This window comes from Salvia hispanica, chromosome 4 (genome assembly GCF_023119035.1).
Source record: "Salvia hispanica cultivar TCC Black 2014 chromosome 4, UniMelb_Shisp_WGS_1.0, whole genome shotgun sequence".
Taxonomy (NCBI): domain Eukaryota; kingdom Viridiplantae; phylum Streptophyta; class Magnoliopsida; order Lamiales; family Lamiaceae; genus Salvia; species Salvia hispanica.
The window spans coordinates 5,154,166-5,169,804 of record NC_062968.1 but is presented as its reverse complement, the minus strand read 5'-3'; the positions used below and the strand labels follow the sequence as shown (position 1 = coordinate 5,169,804).

At 35.1% G+C, this 15,639-nt stretch overlaps 1 protein-coding gene, 1 non-coding gene and 1 pseudogene across 2 annotated transcripts; 1 reads left to right on the top strand and 2 right to left on the bottom strand.

The window, feature by feature from the left end:
* Positions 1–945: 945 nt before the first annotated feature.
* Positions 946–6,576, bottom strand: LOC125220230 (calumenin-like; the record flags this gene model as incomplete). The annotated part of the gene is made up of 6 exons (XM_048122392.1): positions 946–1,333; positions 2,153–2,249; positions 2,355–2,522; positions 5,351–5,416; positions 5,549–5,651; positions 6,102–6,576. Coding segments are annotated over 6 exons (1,035 nt in total), but the record flags the coding sequence as incomplete, so codon positions are not given.
* A 4,266-nt stretch (positions 6,577–10,842) lies between these two features.
* On the top strand, positions 10,843–11,808 carry LOC125220229 (annotated as a pseudogene).
* Positions 11,809–12,671: 863 nt separating this feature from the next.
* Positions 12,672–12,742, bottom strand: TRNAG-GCC. Its single transcript has one exon. It is a non-coding gene; the product is annotated as a tRNA-Gly (tRNA).
* Positions 12,743–15,639: the final 2,897 nt, after the last annotated feature.

Here is a 15,639-nt window from a genome sequence, read left to right as displayed (position 1 = left end):
CATATCTTCATTTTTATTCGGATCCAATCCGAATAAATAAATCAAAATTTATGAACATACATATAGTTGTATTTCTACCACTATAGCACAATTAATTCATGCATAAAATTTAACACATGCAAAATCTCTCGAGATTAAGCTATTAAATGAGAAATTAAACTTACAAAGATCTCCAAAGATCTGGCAGTGAACTGCACCTCTTCACTAGGATATTAGTAATCAATCTTCAACCTTGTGACATATTTCTACAAATCATTCTTGACCATTACATGAGCGCCAAAAGAGAAGAAGCCACATAATTCACATCTGACAAAACAAACACCAGCTGATATACTTCAGAAAACGAAAAGTCATTGAAGAAGTCGTGTATAACGTGATCGAGATGAACATGTGTAATGAAGAGAAAATTCTGCTGCACAGCCTTGGCGGGTTTAGTGATATCATCTGGTTGTTTGTTTTGAGAAGGAAGGAGAGAGTGTTGGCTCATGGCTGACTGTTTTTGGTTTATCAGTAAATCGAAACTTTTCCTATTTAGTTGGTTTATCAGAAACATTGATAATTTTCTATGTATATTTCATGATCAAAATGGAGTGTGAAACGATTTGACTGCAGAAATTTTATTTGCCTCGTACTATAGAGCAAAAAAACTATCCAACGCCTTAGTCAAGGGGTTCGGTTTCTATAAGATAATAATAGTGAGATACATCTCAGTAGATTTTGTAGATGATTAAATTAGTCATTTAATCATAAGATACAAACATTATGAAGTAAGGGTCAAAATACACTGTCATAAACTAAGCTTTTGAAAAAAATACAATCTAACAAGAGATAAGAATAATCACAACTTTTAATCACAAATAATTAATAATGGTCTTTAACCACAAATAATTATGGCAACCGAACCGCCCGATAATAGATGATAAATTAGTATTTCCAAAAATGATGTTTGCCAAGAATTCACTGATTAAAATATCAATCCCCTATAAAACTACAAGTAAATTATGAGAAATCATAGTTACAAATAATCTACACCTTTTTTTTGGAGGGGGGTGAGGGGGGTGTTACAGTATAAGTTTGAGGAACAAAATTTTTGAGTGTGTCACTACCAGCAGAACTGCACCAATTGTTTGAGGTGGAAGGATTAAAGAAGCATATTGTATTTCTGAGTGAAACCACAACCTTGGCTGCCACCCAACCGTGGGTGGTTCTAGCGGAATTCATCATGGTAATCATATTCTTCATCATCATCTTCATCAAATACAGCACTATAGAAAACATATGGGTTCTCAACCATCTCTAGCAAGCTCAGACGCCCATCGTTATCTGTATCAGCCTGCAAAATTACGACTCAAACTTCAGTGGTGTCTGAATAGGTAGCTAGTCTTTCAGGGAAGGCTCAAGTTAGAGGTTCTGTAAGGTATGTTAATGCCAATGGAGAGAGGGTGAAATTATTTTTGGAGAAAAAGACCAGAGGAATTGGTAAGTAAAAAAGAAGAAAGGACCAAATGCCAGCATAGAATGAATGAAAAATGATCTAAAATAAAAGATGACATGTAACTCAGCTGTACAACTGGTTCTTACATATAGACATCAAAGCAGTGACTTTTTGAAAAGCGCACACAATAACATTAGATCTAAAACGTTAAAAATAAACCACGATAAATATTACATATGATTTTTAATCTTTACTTCTTACTTCTTCCAAATCAAAGACCATCTAAAGATAAAACTAGGAATAGGCTGGAGCGCTGGACTTTTCTTCACCTATTCCTTTATAAATATAATACCATCATAATAAGAAGGCTAACCTAGAAGAAAGCCATTGAAAAGATTGATCAGCCACCGTGAAGTTAACACTATTGGTCTTGAGTTATGTCACTTTTAAAATTGAAAAGGGCCCACTAATTCATTCAAAACACTAGTTGAAGAATTTATCTGCCGGTGAAACACAAGATCCATACTCTAAAATTCAAGAGAGGAAGCAAGCAGAATACTTTTGTTGTAATCAACTAATCACATTGAACAATTGTACAGATTGCAACCAGTCCATCCCACTGAAACTCATTAAAGTGCTAAGCAACGAAGGACATGACTATCAATGTGTTCTAAAATACTTCTCCACAAAGAAATTGAACATAAATGCAAAACATACCTGCTGCATGATGTACTCTGACTGCTGTTTAGCATAATGGAACTCCGAGGGATGTATTTTTTGAATAACCGGTAGCAATTCTTCATGTGACAAATAACTGCAACACAAATTTCTAGTCATTTCCCAATTTTAAAAAAATACTTGTCCCGGATGATCAATCAACCATCCAATCGATTCAGGACTAGATGTATCAGTAGATTACCCATCACCATTTTTGTCAAGCTGACTGAACAATAATTTTGCTGGGGCCTCCTCAGCAGGTTCATGTGACGAATCATGAACCCCTTCATCATGTGATCTAATCAAGTCATAAATTCCATGGTAGAATTCTTTAAAGTTAATCTTCCCATCTTTGTCGGTATCTCTTTCCCTTAAGTGAGTAGATGGAAATGAGGAAATTAGCTATGTATACTTTCAATTAAATCATACAGAAAATGGAAAAATGTATAAAGCCCGCTTCACTGAAAATAGAAATTATTGGCTATCTAACCAGAGAAAATCTTTTACTGCATTTAACTTTGTACAAGAAAATGAAAGAAATTCATAACAAATATGAACCAAATAGTCACATTTTTGCCATGCTTATTAGTAGTGATCCATGCTCTATCTCCCATACAAATATAAAGAAACTTGAGGTCCAGATACCCAAGACACCATAAAGCACCAGATACCCAAAGACACCATAAAGCATCTTGACTAACCTGCAATCTTTTCTCATAAATTTCTAAACTCAACTTAATTGAAATAAACATCTAAAGTTGCACAAGAGGTCTCCACTCAGTAGTTTATTATTATCAGCAATTCAGTATGCTAATTGTTTGGTTGTACACAGAACTTTTTAAAGAAAAGTCGTCAAGAATCAAATCTAAGACTTTTTATTTGTCGACAACACAATATTGAATGACCAGCTCCTTATTGAATTAAGTTCACACCCAACCAGATATGTGACATGCTAAACAAATTGTATGTGTTTGTCATGAATCAAGTTAGTGAGACCTAACCAAAACTGTACCAATAAGATACCTCACACTTATCTACAGAACTTATCCAAAAGCAAGCTAATGAGATCATTTTCTAAAACCATACTGATCTAATATCGAAATTCAAGATGAGAATCTACAAATTGCACTATCTGAAATAAATGGATGGTTCGTCAAATATTTTGAACTTGGTCTCTGCACTATAAAATATAAATGGTTGGGTCATCAAATATTCTGAAATCGGTTTGGACAAAGAAACTGCTGGAATAACTTTCTAGAAATAGTCATTATCCAGCAAATTAGATGTAAAAAATGATAAAGATTTCCTGCAATGTGTTCCATCTAGCCCTGTGGATTTTATTTTGAAGCCAAAAGACCCACTCATGAATCAGAAACGATAGTGCCAATACCCTCTATAAGGAGAACCTGTGATTGCTTTTTAAGCATACTCAAATAGTGTAATCATCATAGATTATAAAGATAAAAGTCTTCTGGCTCAACTTCACATATTTAAAGTTAATATAGTAACTAAGACCAAAGTTGAACGTAGCTTTGCATTTATATTAAGATGACCTAATTTTATGCTAAAACTTTAATTTGCAGAGGCATTTCTATCACAAACCCTTCATTAAGGGTAGAAAGAAAAACAGAATCACATCAATACAAGGAGTGTTCCGATTTAGCCTATTCGATAATAGATATTAAGAAGAATTGTATTTGAAACTTGTCAATGATTAGGCAAGCAGGCCATAAAAAAAAAGTACTAGCAGTCAGGAACCAGCAAAGCAAAGGCGTCAAAGATTCTCTCTAGGACTCGGCCCAGAGCAAATCATCATAATTCAAGAATGTTCTCACAAATAGAGTGTGTGGGTGTCTGTGTATATAACTATTTAATTATGGAAACCTGACATGAATAAGAATCAGTATGTATCCAGGAACTCAAAATGTGTGTATTTCAACAAGTAGTGTTATTTCTAAACAACTAATTTTAGTCATTTGTCTTTTTATTATTGTTATTTCAATAAGCAAGATCAGGATTGAAGACGTTGTGTATTTCAACTTAAGCCTGCACTGGTGAGACACTTCCTAGTTGAGCTTCATTACAATTTAACTGATGACTTCAATCTAGTTGTGATATTTCAGCATACATCAAATATTTTATAGTTCAAACCAATACAACTTCAGACAACAAGTAGCTATTAAATTGGTGAAATAATCAACTTTTCAGATATAGAATCAGAGAACTTCTGCAATAATCAATAGAAGCATGTCACAACAACTTTTCAGACATAGAATTAAAGATATTCTGCAAGTTGCAACAATCAATAGAAGCACACCACAACAACTTTTAGACATAGAATGAAAGATCCTCTGCAACGATGAATAGTCATTCGATCCACAATTCTTTATTTTGATTTGAATATCTTATTTATTATCAAACTAAACATAGAAATTCAATCACTACTAACAGGAAGTGTGAATAGGGATTCTCTTTTGTGGAAATCCGGGGATAAGACTTCACTATAAATATGATATATGAATATGATGGAATCCCTTTTTATTCTTCTGTCTCTTTGCATCGAACAAAAAAAGAAATGTTTGTTCTCTCCTAGAAAGAATTTTTTCGTAAAATCTCGTCTAATAACAAGTAATAAATTAAGACTCTATTCGAACACGGAACGAAAAAGACAATATACAGGATGGGTCGAAAGATTTATGATACTTCGCTTGATTCAGAGAAACTACAGGATATATTAAAGAATATACCAATCCCAAGGATCCATAGGTTTAATTGTGGATCCAAGACAACACTAGAAAAATTCGAGTCTTATATTTCTATTTCAAATCTTCTATATCTAGAGATATGTGTATTTATCCAAAATACGTGCAATGCGCTAGAATCTTTGTATTCGGCTCAATATGAGAAATTTCGTTAAAAGTTTTCGGTTCAGAATAAATCATTCCAAAAGCTGAAATCAAATGTTAATACATTTATGCTTAAATCTTAATAGTTGAGAGGTTGTAGCTTGTCCTATGTACAGTTCAATTATGATCATGTCATTCCAAAGATGGTATTACAACAGTAACCCAATTTCAAAGTTACTCATAGAGTCAAAGCAAGTTTATTCACCTACAAATCAAATGTCATAGTCAACTCATTGGGCAATAAGCAAAAATCATGACGTATGGAAAGTAAATTATGGTTCAGGCAGAGTACCTTATTTCTTCCTTGCACAACCACTCAAGCAATTTGGGATTGGTTGTATCAGATGGATGTAGAAAACTATAACAAAAAAGGAAAATGAGTTAGGCTGAGTATCTGACAAAGAACACCAACCGAAACAAATCCCAGAAGAAGAATACAAAGATTAATCTTCCACTGAATATTAAGCTCCCGAGCTGGTCAGAAACTTACTCATTGAACTCTGTGATATTCAACTGGCCATCTCCATCTGCATCTGATGCATTAAAATGATCCTCTTTCCACCAGCCCATATCATATCCAAATGTGTTATTGTCTGGATTATGCAAAAAATAAAACATTACCAAGCAATTGCTATGTTTTGAAAGTGACAAAGCTCAGTACTCTGGTCCCGGTCCAAATCTAATTCCATAGAAACCCAGCATCCCCTACAGTTGTTACCCTAACTAGTTATTATTAGACTAAATGCTTTGTCCTGAATATCATCAGGAAAACTTGATAAAAAAAGAACATAGTAAACACACAAAACATCACGAAATAGACTAACTGTAGACAATTCCTTTCTGGCTAGATTTCAAAGTACCAAAAAACTAGCAGTGAGGTAGTATAACTTTAGCTTGAGTTCAATGGTGGAGTTGCTATTGCATTTAAAATCTCAGCCATCATATTCGAAGTATAAGATGAGTGCGCTAAAAAGATACCAATATCAAATTGAACTCCAAATGCTTGGAAACAACAAAGACAGAAGCTTTGAATCAAAATTGACCTGAATTAACAACCCAGGTGGGCGGCTCATACTCAGCTAGAGTGACGAATCCATCTTTATTCTTGTCGTGAACCTCCATCTCCCTCTGGGTCCTATGCAGCACCTCCTTCTGGCTCTGCTTCAAGTTCCAGTGAGTCAACTCGGTCGCAGTGACGTAGCCATCGGGCGGATCGAGATCAATGCTGGGGAAGAGGAGCACCAACCTGCTAGTGACATTGAACTTGTCCTCGTCGTTGAGATAATCCTCGGCGTTCATGAAATCCTCCCACTCCGGCTCGGCGGAGGTCGAGTTAGGGTGGTGAGCGTGGATGTATTGGTGCTCCCACTGCCTGTCCTCGCGCTTGCGCTCGATTTCGGCGACGACGGGGTCGAATGCGGCGGGGTTTGGGAAGGTGAAGTTGGAGCGGACCTTGAGGCGGCGGTGGCGGTGGCGGTGGGAGTGGGATTTGTTGTCTCGTCTCGACGAGACGAGATGTCTCGACGCCCGACGCGTCCCACGCGCCCGGCGCCACGTGGCGCGCGCGGGCTGCTGGCGTGACGCCCACTCGCCGACCCGCGAGTGGGCGTCGGATTTATGACGTCATAATTCAATTTTTTTTAAAAAAAATCAGATTTTTCAAAAAAAAAAAATAAAATAAAATAAAAAACGGTAATATGACCGTTGAACGGTCATATTTTTAATTTTTTTTTTTTTTATATTCTATATATACTCTTCTCCATTCTCCATTTTACACACAAACACACATCTATTCTCTCATCTCTCTTTCTTTCCTCTCCAATCACTTCTATAAAATCATTCCTTTATTTTTTTCTTCTCCCAAATTTAATCAATTATGGATCCATTTGAGCAAATGCGTCGAATAATGGAAGAATCGCTAGAAGAAGATCGACGTAGGGAGGAGGAAGCCGCCGCGCCTCCTAGGCGACGCCGGACATACATCCACCGTAACCGGGAGGAAGCCGCCGCAAGGTTGGAACGTGATTACTTCAGTCCGAACCCGGTGTGGGGAGATATCTACTTCCGTCGCCGTTTCCGTATGTCACGCCCGCTATTTTTGCATATCGCGAGTACATTGGCGGCACGGGAAGAGTTCTTCAGAGAAGGGTTCGACGCTGTTGGCCGTCCTAGCCACACGACGCTCCAGAAATGTACTGCGGCGATCCGTCAGCTTGCTACTGGACAAACGGCGGATGCGTTCGACGAATACCTGCACGTCGGAGAATCCACTGGGCGACTTTGTTTGTTGAACTTCTGCAAAGGCGTCCGGGCAGCCTTCACCGCCGAATTTCTGAAGAAGCCAACCACCGCAGATTGTCAGTTTCTGCTCCGTCTTCACGAACAAGTGCACGGATTCCCCGGGATGCTCGGGAGTGTCGATTGCATGCATTGGCAATGGAAGAATTGCCCTGTGGCGTTGAGGGGGTCATACACGAGCGGCCACAAAGGCACCCACCCCACCGTTATACTCGAGGCCGTCGCCGACTACCGGCTATGGATTTGGCATGCGTATTTCGGGGTCCCCGGCTCGAACAACGACGTCAACGTGCTCAACAACTCCGACCTCTTCGCTGAAGTTCTGAATGGTAAAGCGTCGGCCATCAACTTCGTCGCTAACAATCGCCAGTATAAAATGGGGTACTATCTTGCCGACGGCATCTATCCGAAGTGGCCAACCTTCGTGAAGACGTTCAACAGGCCTACGGACGAAAAACAGTCTCTTTTTGCGCAGAAGCAAGAGTCTGCTCGCAAGGATGTGGAGAGAGCGTTCGGGGTTCTCCAAGCTCGATGGAACATTATCAAAGCCCCGGCTCGACAGTGGTTTATGGAGAATATGGTCGACATCATGTATACGTGCATAATCTTGCACAACATGATTGTCGCCGACGAAGGACCTGAGGCGGGAAATTGGTTCGACCCTGAAACCCCGGGAAGCTCAACCGCAAGTAGTCCGCCTCGAACGGGAGTGCATCCGTCTTTGCAAGAGCGGTTGTCTATTCGGGCAAGGACACGTGATTCTACCGCCCACGCCCAACTCCAGGAGGATCTAATGGAGCACATTTGGGCAAAATTTGGCAACCGTTAGATGATCGTCACTAGAGAACTCCTTCTTCTGCTTCTTTGCCTCCATTTTTTTTTATTTGAGTTTAAGTGTGCAATTTGTAATTTCTAGTTTTTTAATTATGTCTTTTTTATTTTTTTAGGTATTTAAATTGTAATTTTATTTTATTTATAATGAAGTGTGTTTTTTATTAATTGAATTTGTTGGAATTAAAAATAAAAAATGAAATTGAATGAATAGTTAAGAGATGGTTAAGAGATGGAGGGATGCAGGTGTTGTCATCACGTGAATAAAGTTTTATGGGTATAATTCTTGATCACTGCTTTAATTGTACTACTTTTTTTTTCATAACACATTTTTGAGAATTTGTCCCAATTGGTTACTTCACAGAGAACAAAACAAATGAATTCTTGGTGTAATGTATTGTCAAAGGTTTTTTTAGGGATGATTTACGTATCTAAGAGCATCTCCAACCATTACACTAAATTTAAATTCATGATTTTGCTCTAATCATTTATTCTAAACTCAAACTCAAAAGAATATTATCCACTAATTTACTTTTTATACTTTTCAATCATACGTACATGTTTTATCTAAATTACACACTAACCCATAACACTTTATAAATAACTTAAATTAAATTAAATAACTTAATAAGATTATTATTAGATTAAGTTTTTATTAGTTATTGTAATTTTAATTATTAATTTTCTATTTTTATTTTATGTATTTAGCTTATGTTTTTCAATTGTAATATTCCATATTAAGGAGTATCGTTTAAATTAATAGTGTTTAACAACCATTTGTTACATTTGATAGCATATTTAGTTTGCTATTAGGCATTAGCATTATGCATAATATTAGTTTAAATTAAACAATCCTTAATTTTGAAAAGTAAAATCTACCTAACTAATTATGCACGTGACTTCTTCCAATTATGTATATGTAAATTATGAATAATATTAGTTTAACCAATCAACAAAAATGTGTATATATTTATATTAATACGGGCCAACCCACTAATTAATAACAAACCAAATATAAATATAATTAAATTAGGAATATAAATATAATTAAATTAGGTTAACTAAGATCAACTTCAACGTTGAAAAATTACCTTCTCAAAAAGTGAATTATACCCTTCCTAAAAGTAATACTCCCAACGTCCCACTTTAGGAGTCCCGGTTTACTATTTGTGGGTGTCCCATTTTAGAAGTCCCGGTTGGAATATTTCATATATGGTACTAGGGCCCATATTCCACTAACCTTTTTCCACTCATATTTTATTATAAAACTAATACTCCCTCCGTCCACAAACAATAGATCACTTTTGCCATTTTGGGACGTCCACAAAAAATAGATCACTTTCTTACAATGGAAAGTTTATCTCTCATACTTTTCTCACTTTTTCTTCTTTCTCTTATACTTTACTCACTTTTTCTCCCTATCTCTCTTACTTTACCTACTTTTTCTCCCCCTCTCTCTTACTTTACCAATTCTACATTAAAACCCGTGTCATACACAAAGTGATATACTCCATATTTCTTGTGGACGGAGGGAGTATAAAAAAGTAAAACTCACATTCCACTATCTTTTTTCACAAACTTTTCTTTACGTTTCTTAAAACCCGTACCGAACTCAACTGAGACTCCTAAAGTGGGACGGAGGGAATAAATTCCAAAGGAAAAAGGTATATAGAAAGGTATATCATTTTAAAAAAATAAAATAATAGTAAAAAATACATTAAAAACATAAAGTGTAATACTTCTCAAATACCTTAATATTTCATGAAGACAAATATGGTGGTTATATGATTTTACCTCTCCATGTAGAGGTAAAGATACCTCTTCAAAATGGGAAAAGGTATAATACCTTCTCAAATACCTCTCCTGTTGAAGAATGAGTTTTCATGGAAAAAAGATAAATATGGTATGGTAGTTATATGTTTTTACCCATCCATTACCTCTCCCTTTGGAAATGCTCTAATAGAATCATATTCTTCTCCACGTTTTCTCCGCCTCTACGCTTCTGTAAGTTTTTCGCTCTGTATTTTAATTTCTCATCCTTCCCTTTCTCTTTCTATTTTGATAAATATATAATATAATTTGGACTTAAATGTAATACATCAAAATTGAAAAGTATTTTTGGTATAGTTTTAATGTAAACCTAAAATATATAATTTTTTCTTTAAAAACTTATAATAGGATTGATTTTGCAATATCATTGCAATATAATGTAAACCTAAAATATATAATTTTTTCTTCTCCATATTTTAAGTTTTGCAGTATTGTTAGAGATGTCCTAAGTTTCAATGCTGTTATTATCCATTTCGGACCTATGCTGCTTTCTCTTTATTTGATATGTTGTTGCTTTTCACTCTTTCCATTATCACAGTACCCAAATTACTGTATCTTATTTATTGACTTCCCTTCGATTATATCTGTCCATTTTACTGTCCATCTTCCCTTCCATTATCACAGTTTTCTCATGTTCTAACCAATCTTCTTTATTAATATGGTTAGCATTTTACTAGTCTCACTCTAACAGGGTGTATTCGACTTGTTCAGCATGTGGTTCTTGGAGGCATCCATCTGAAATATTTGGATTCAGAACAATGCCTCTGAAGTAGAATTTTCGGGGATTTGTTGTGGTTAGCGGTTTTAGATTTGAATGTAAACAAGATGTCGGCTGAGGAATCAAGTGGCTGCGTGTGGAGTAGGGATCAGGATAAACAATTTGAGAATGCAATAGCTTCGTATGGTGAGGACTGTTCGGACAGATGGGAGAAAATTGCAGCGGAGGTGCCGGGGAAATCTGTGGAAGAGGTTAAACACCACTATGAACTTCTAGTTAATGATATAGAAGCAATCGAGTCCGACTTTGTAGAGATTCCCATGTTATAATTCTTGGTCAGATGGTTCGACTAGTCATGCTGGTGACGAAGCAACTACCATGAAGGATGCCAATTTTGGAAATTCAAACGGTCACTCCCGTCACAAACGCAAGTATTCTAAGCGGGAGTGTTGTAAGGCGATTGCTTGGACAGAGGATGAGCACAGGTGAACTATTCTGTACTTGGTGTTCATCATCTTTATGACACACTACACTAACTTGTGTGCTCCAAAAACAGGTTGTTTCTTATGGGGCTGGACAAATGCAGTAAAGGTGACTGGAAAACCATTTCCCGTAATTTTGTGCGGACAAGGACACCTTTACAAATTTCCAGTCATGCTCAAAAGTATTTTAATCGCTTGAACTCCACTAACAAACAGAGGAAGCGATCAAGCATGCATGACATCACCAATATTAACAATGGCAATGGAGATGTTTCAGTTCCGATCACAGGTCAAACAAATGGTTCGGCCGAAGGAGGCTCATCTGCCACAGGAGTTGTTGGCCTGTATGGGCTGCCAACTATGCGACAACCAATCGGTGGGCTTCTTGTTTCAACAGTCGGCACACTAGTGAATCTCGCACCATTGCCAGTATATCTCCCACCACCACCACACCTGGCATATGGCGTTGGCTCTCCAATTCATGTTCATTGTGGCGTTGGCGCACCATTTCATGGCCCCGTGGTTCCTGGTGCTCGGATGAACAAGGTTCCCGTGTCTTACTTGGTGAAACAATTGTCCGAACATAGGTAATACTGGTATACTGTGTTATGGTTCTATGTGGCCTTTACAAGTATATTTATACATCTTACAGTATTTATACAAGAATCTGGTGGGAGATGAATTGTTATTTCATTTTTTTGTCTAATATGAAATTTGAAATTAGTAGTAACAGGATCAACTGCATCACATCTTGTATAGGCACATCGTGTCTCAAAAATGAGTATCTGTAACTTTAGAAATAGCTCAGTTTTATCAGCCAGTAATTTTTTCAAGCTTGACTCTGTTTAGTGGTGGCTGTCTAATAAAATGTGAGGTTATATAGTACTCTATAACATAGAAACCATGTCTCAAAAATTAGTATATGTAACTTTAGAAATAGCACATTTTTATAAGCCAATAAAATTTTCAAGCTTGCCTCTGTTTTAGTGGTGGTTGTTAGTATATAGTTACAGAATGTGAAAACTTAGTAAGTTATTTCAATGGGTTTTTACAAGAGGGGTTTTAGACATTAGAAGCCAAAATACAATCTCAAAACACCAAATTCAACTATGATTTGGGTGGGTTGCAGATAGGTCATTCCTCCTCAAAAAGTAAATTTATATCATGTGAATTGAAAATAAATTTATGAATAATGATTCATATTATAATTTAAACAAAATTATCATATCAATCGATGACTCCAAATTAGATATTAAACCAATAAGAACAAATACTATACTTATGTTAGCAAAATAAAAAATTAACTAAATAAATTTATAAAAAAAAATTAAAAATTCAATTGCTCAGATGCACCGATGCACCGGATTTATCTTCTGAAATCAGAAGGCGCAATGGACCCAACCATCGCTGATGGCGCAGATGACTCGTCACCGCAACCCACAAATTAAATTAAATGCACCAGCCGGGAATCGAACCCGGGTCTGTACCGTGGCAGGGTACTATTCTACCACTAGACCACTGGTGCTTGTTGTTTCAGATGTTGTTATTACAATTTGTTATGTTTACATAATTTCGTCAATCTTTACTTGAATTAATTTTGCAGCTAGCTTCTGTATTAGTTAAGCTAGTAAAAGCGGGGCAATTTTCCTTTAGTTAGTTTCTCTTTTCCGAATCAGAACGTAAGTTTATACAATCAAATTTAGTACTCCCTCCGTCCCATTGGACACGGAGATTAAAAATTTATATTAAATAAATAAGAGAAATAGAAAAAATAAGAAAAATAAGAGAGAGTAAAGTAAATGATGGAATAAAGTAAGAGTGATGAGATGTTTTGTCTTTAGTTAAAAAAGAAAATGACTCAACTTTGTTGGGACGGACTAAAAAGGAATACGACTCAACTTTTATGGGACGGATGGAGTACATTACATTTTTTAGTTATGACTAGAGGTGTCGAAATACTACAAAATAATCCTCTCTCTCCGGCAATCTCACCCCGTATCGCTCAAGGCTTAAGGCAAAATATATATAGAAAGGTATATAAATTAAAAATAATAAAATAATAGTACAAAATGCATTAAAAAACATAAAGTGCAATACCTTCTCAAATACCTTCCTCTTTAATAATGATTTTTCATGAAAAGAAAGCAAATATGGTGGTTATATGATTTTACCTATCCATTAATGGAGAAATAAAGATACCTCTTTAAAATGGGAAAATATATAATACCTTCTCAAATGCCTCTCCCCTTGAAAAATGATTTTTTATAGAGAAAAAGGTAAATATGGTTGTTATATGATTTTACCCCTCCATTTATCCCTCCCTTTAGAGATGCTCTTATAAACAAAATCCAAAAATAGTAAAACACTATGGCCATGTTTGTTTGACATTGATTGTGTGCTGGGAAAGTAATCTAATTCTCAATTGTAAAATTTTGTGTTTGTTGAAAATGGAGAAAGTATTATAATTTCTAATCATTACATTCCTATGTTTGGTAAAATTATAAGAAAATAAGGAAAGGAAACTAATTCCTAAAATCAGGGAAAGCTAAGTAGAAATTTAAGGATTCATTTTCCTTTTCTAAACCTAGGTATTTCTTTTCCCATAATTTGAAAAAGCGTTTCTTCCACTACTCCGTAACTATTTTATTTCTGCTATATTTTATTAATTCTAAGCATCTACCTACACACTAAGACACGAGTTTGATTATGTAGAACTGAATTTTATTTCTCCTAAATTTTATTAATTCTAATCATTTATATAGCCACAAGTTTGATTATGATGAATATTTTTTATATAAAAAGTTCAATTATGCCCCTTGTCAAACATTTGAAGATTATTTTGATTAATTGTGCTATTTTAGTTTTATTTGGCTGATTATATAGATTAATTATTGTTTATTTTTATAATTTTTATTTTAGTTTTAATGTAAAATAATAGTTCAGTTAATAAGAGTATTTCATTATATACTTTACGTTTTTTATTCATTAAATTATTTCAATAACTGAAAATTATAATTTCAAAATACTGACATGTTTCCAAACACTGTATTCATATTTTTCATCAATCATATTCGACGTAATCATTTTTTGAATTTTCTGCATAAATCTCAGAAATCATAATCCTAGAAATCACAATCCTAGAAATCAAAATCTCAGTAATCATTTTCCTTTACAACTTTACATTTCTGCCAAACAAACATGGGCTATAGGTGAATTAAGGAGGACGGTTGGCCAAGCCCCCCGCTTAATTAAGGAGGACAGCTGGCCAAGCCCCTGCTGAAGCGGCGGCTTGGCATATGCTATCTTCGTCCTGTTTGCCTTTATCATCATGCAGTGGTGTACGTAGGATTTTGATACTAGGATTTCCAAACGACGTTAACAATTATTGCGAATTTTTAGTATCAATAACGCCAAAAACAATCACGACATAAACCGTACACATAATGAGCGATAAATAATTTGAAAGTGAGTAATATAAATCAAAGTACATACGACAGTGTCCACGTCGAAATAATTGAAGAATATATTTTTAATAAAAAAACATAAAATTAAAATTAAATTTACTAATATGATATATTTAACTAAATACTTTTATTCTTAGATAATAAAATTGCTACTTTGTGATGGTAGTGTTACAATAACAATATTTATACAAATAAAAAAATAAACTAAATTATACTCCCTCCGTCTCTCGGTCCATGGAAAATAATCAATTTTAATATTTTGGGATGTCTACAAAAATTGGTCTCATTTCTGAAAATGAAAAGTATCTCTCTTCTACTTTACTTACCTTTCTTCTCTATCATACTTTACACACTTTTTCTTCTATCTCTTTCTTTACCTACTTTTTCTCATTCTCTAAGACTATCCCCATTGGTGCCACTCACCCAACCCAACCTCAATCAACGTTTGAATAAAATACTCATTTCTCTTTCATCCACATATACAACCTCCAGCTTATTAAAACTTTTACTTCCATCAATGACCCCAACTCGACCCCAATACATATTTTCTTTTTCATATACTTTCAATTAATATAAATTTTATATTTATTCAAATATATTAAGAAACTCATATAAAAAATTATATAAATTATTTTATAATTCAAATTTTTAATAAAAATTATTACACGTCCATATATAAGTGAAGTACAATATAATAAAAAATACACAAGTAAAAGAAATACGGTACAATAATAGAAAATAAACAAATCAAACTATAAACTAAAGTGAAAATAAACAAACCAAACTACAAACTTAAGTCGTTTCCATCGACTCTTCATAGAATCCACATTTCTTTTGTTAATTTCAGCTGGATTTTCTACTTGACTTTCGTGATACAATTTTTTCACACGTACCCATAGTGCATCTCCCTTCTGATGTTTACCACGCACACTATCTACGCTTGCATAGACCCAAGAAG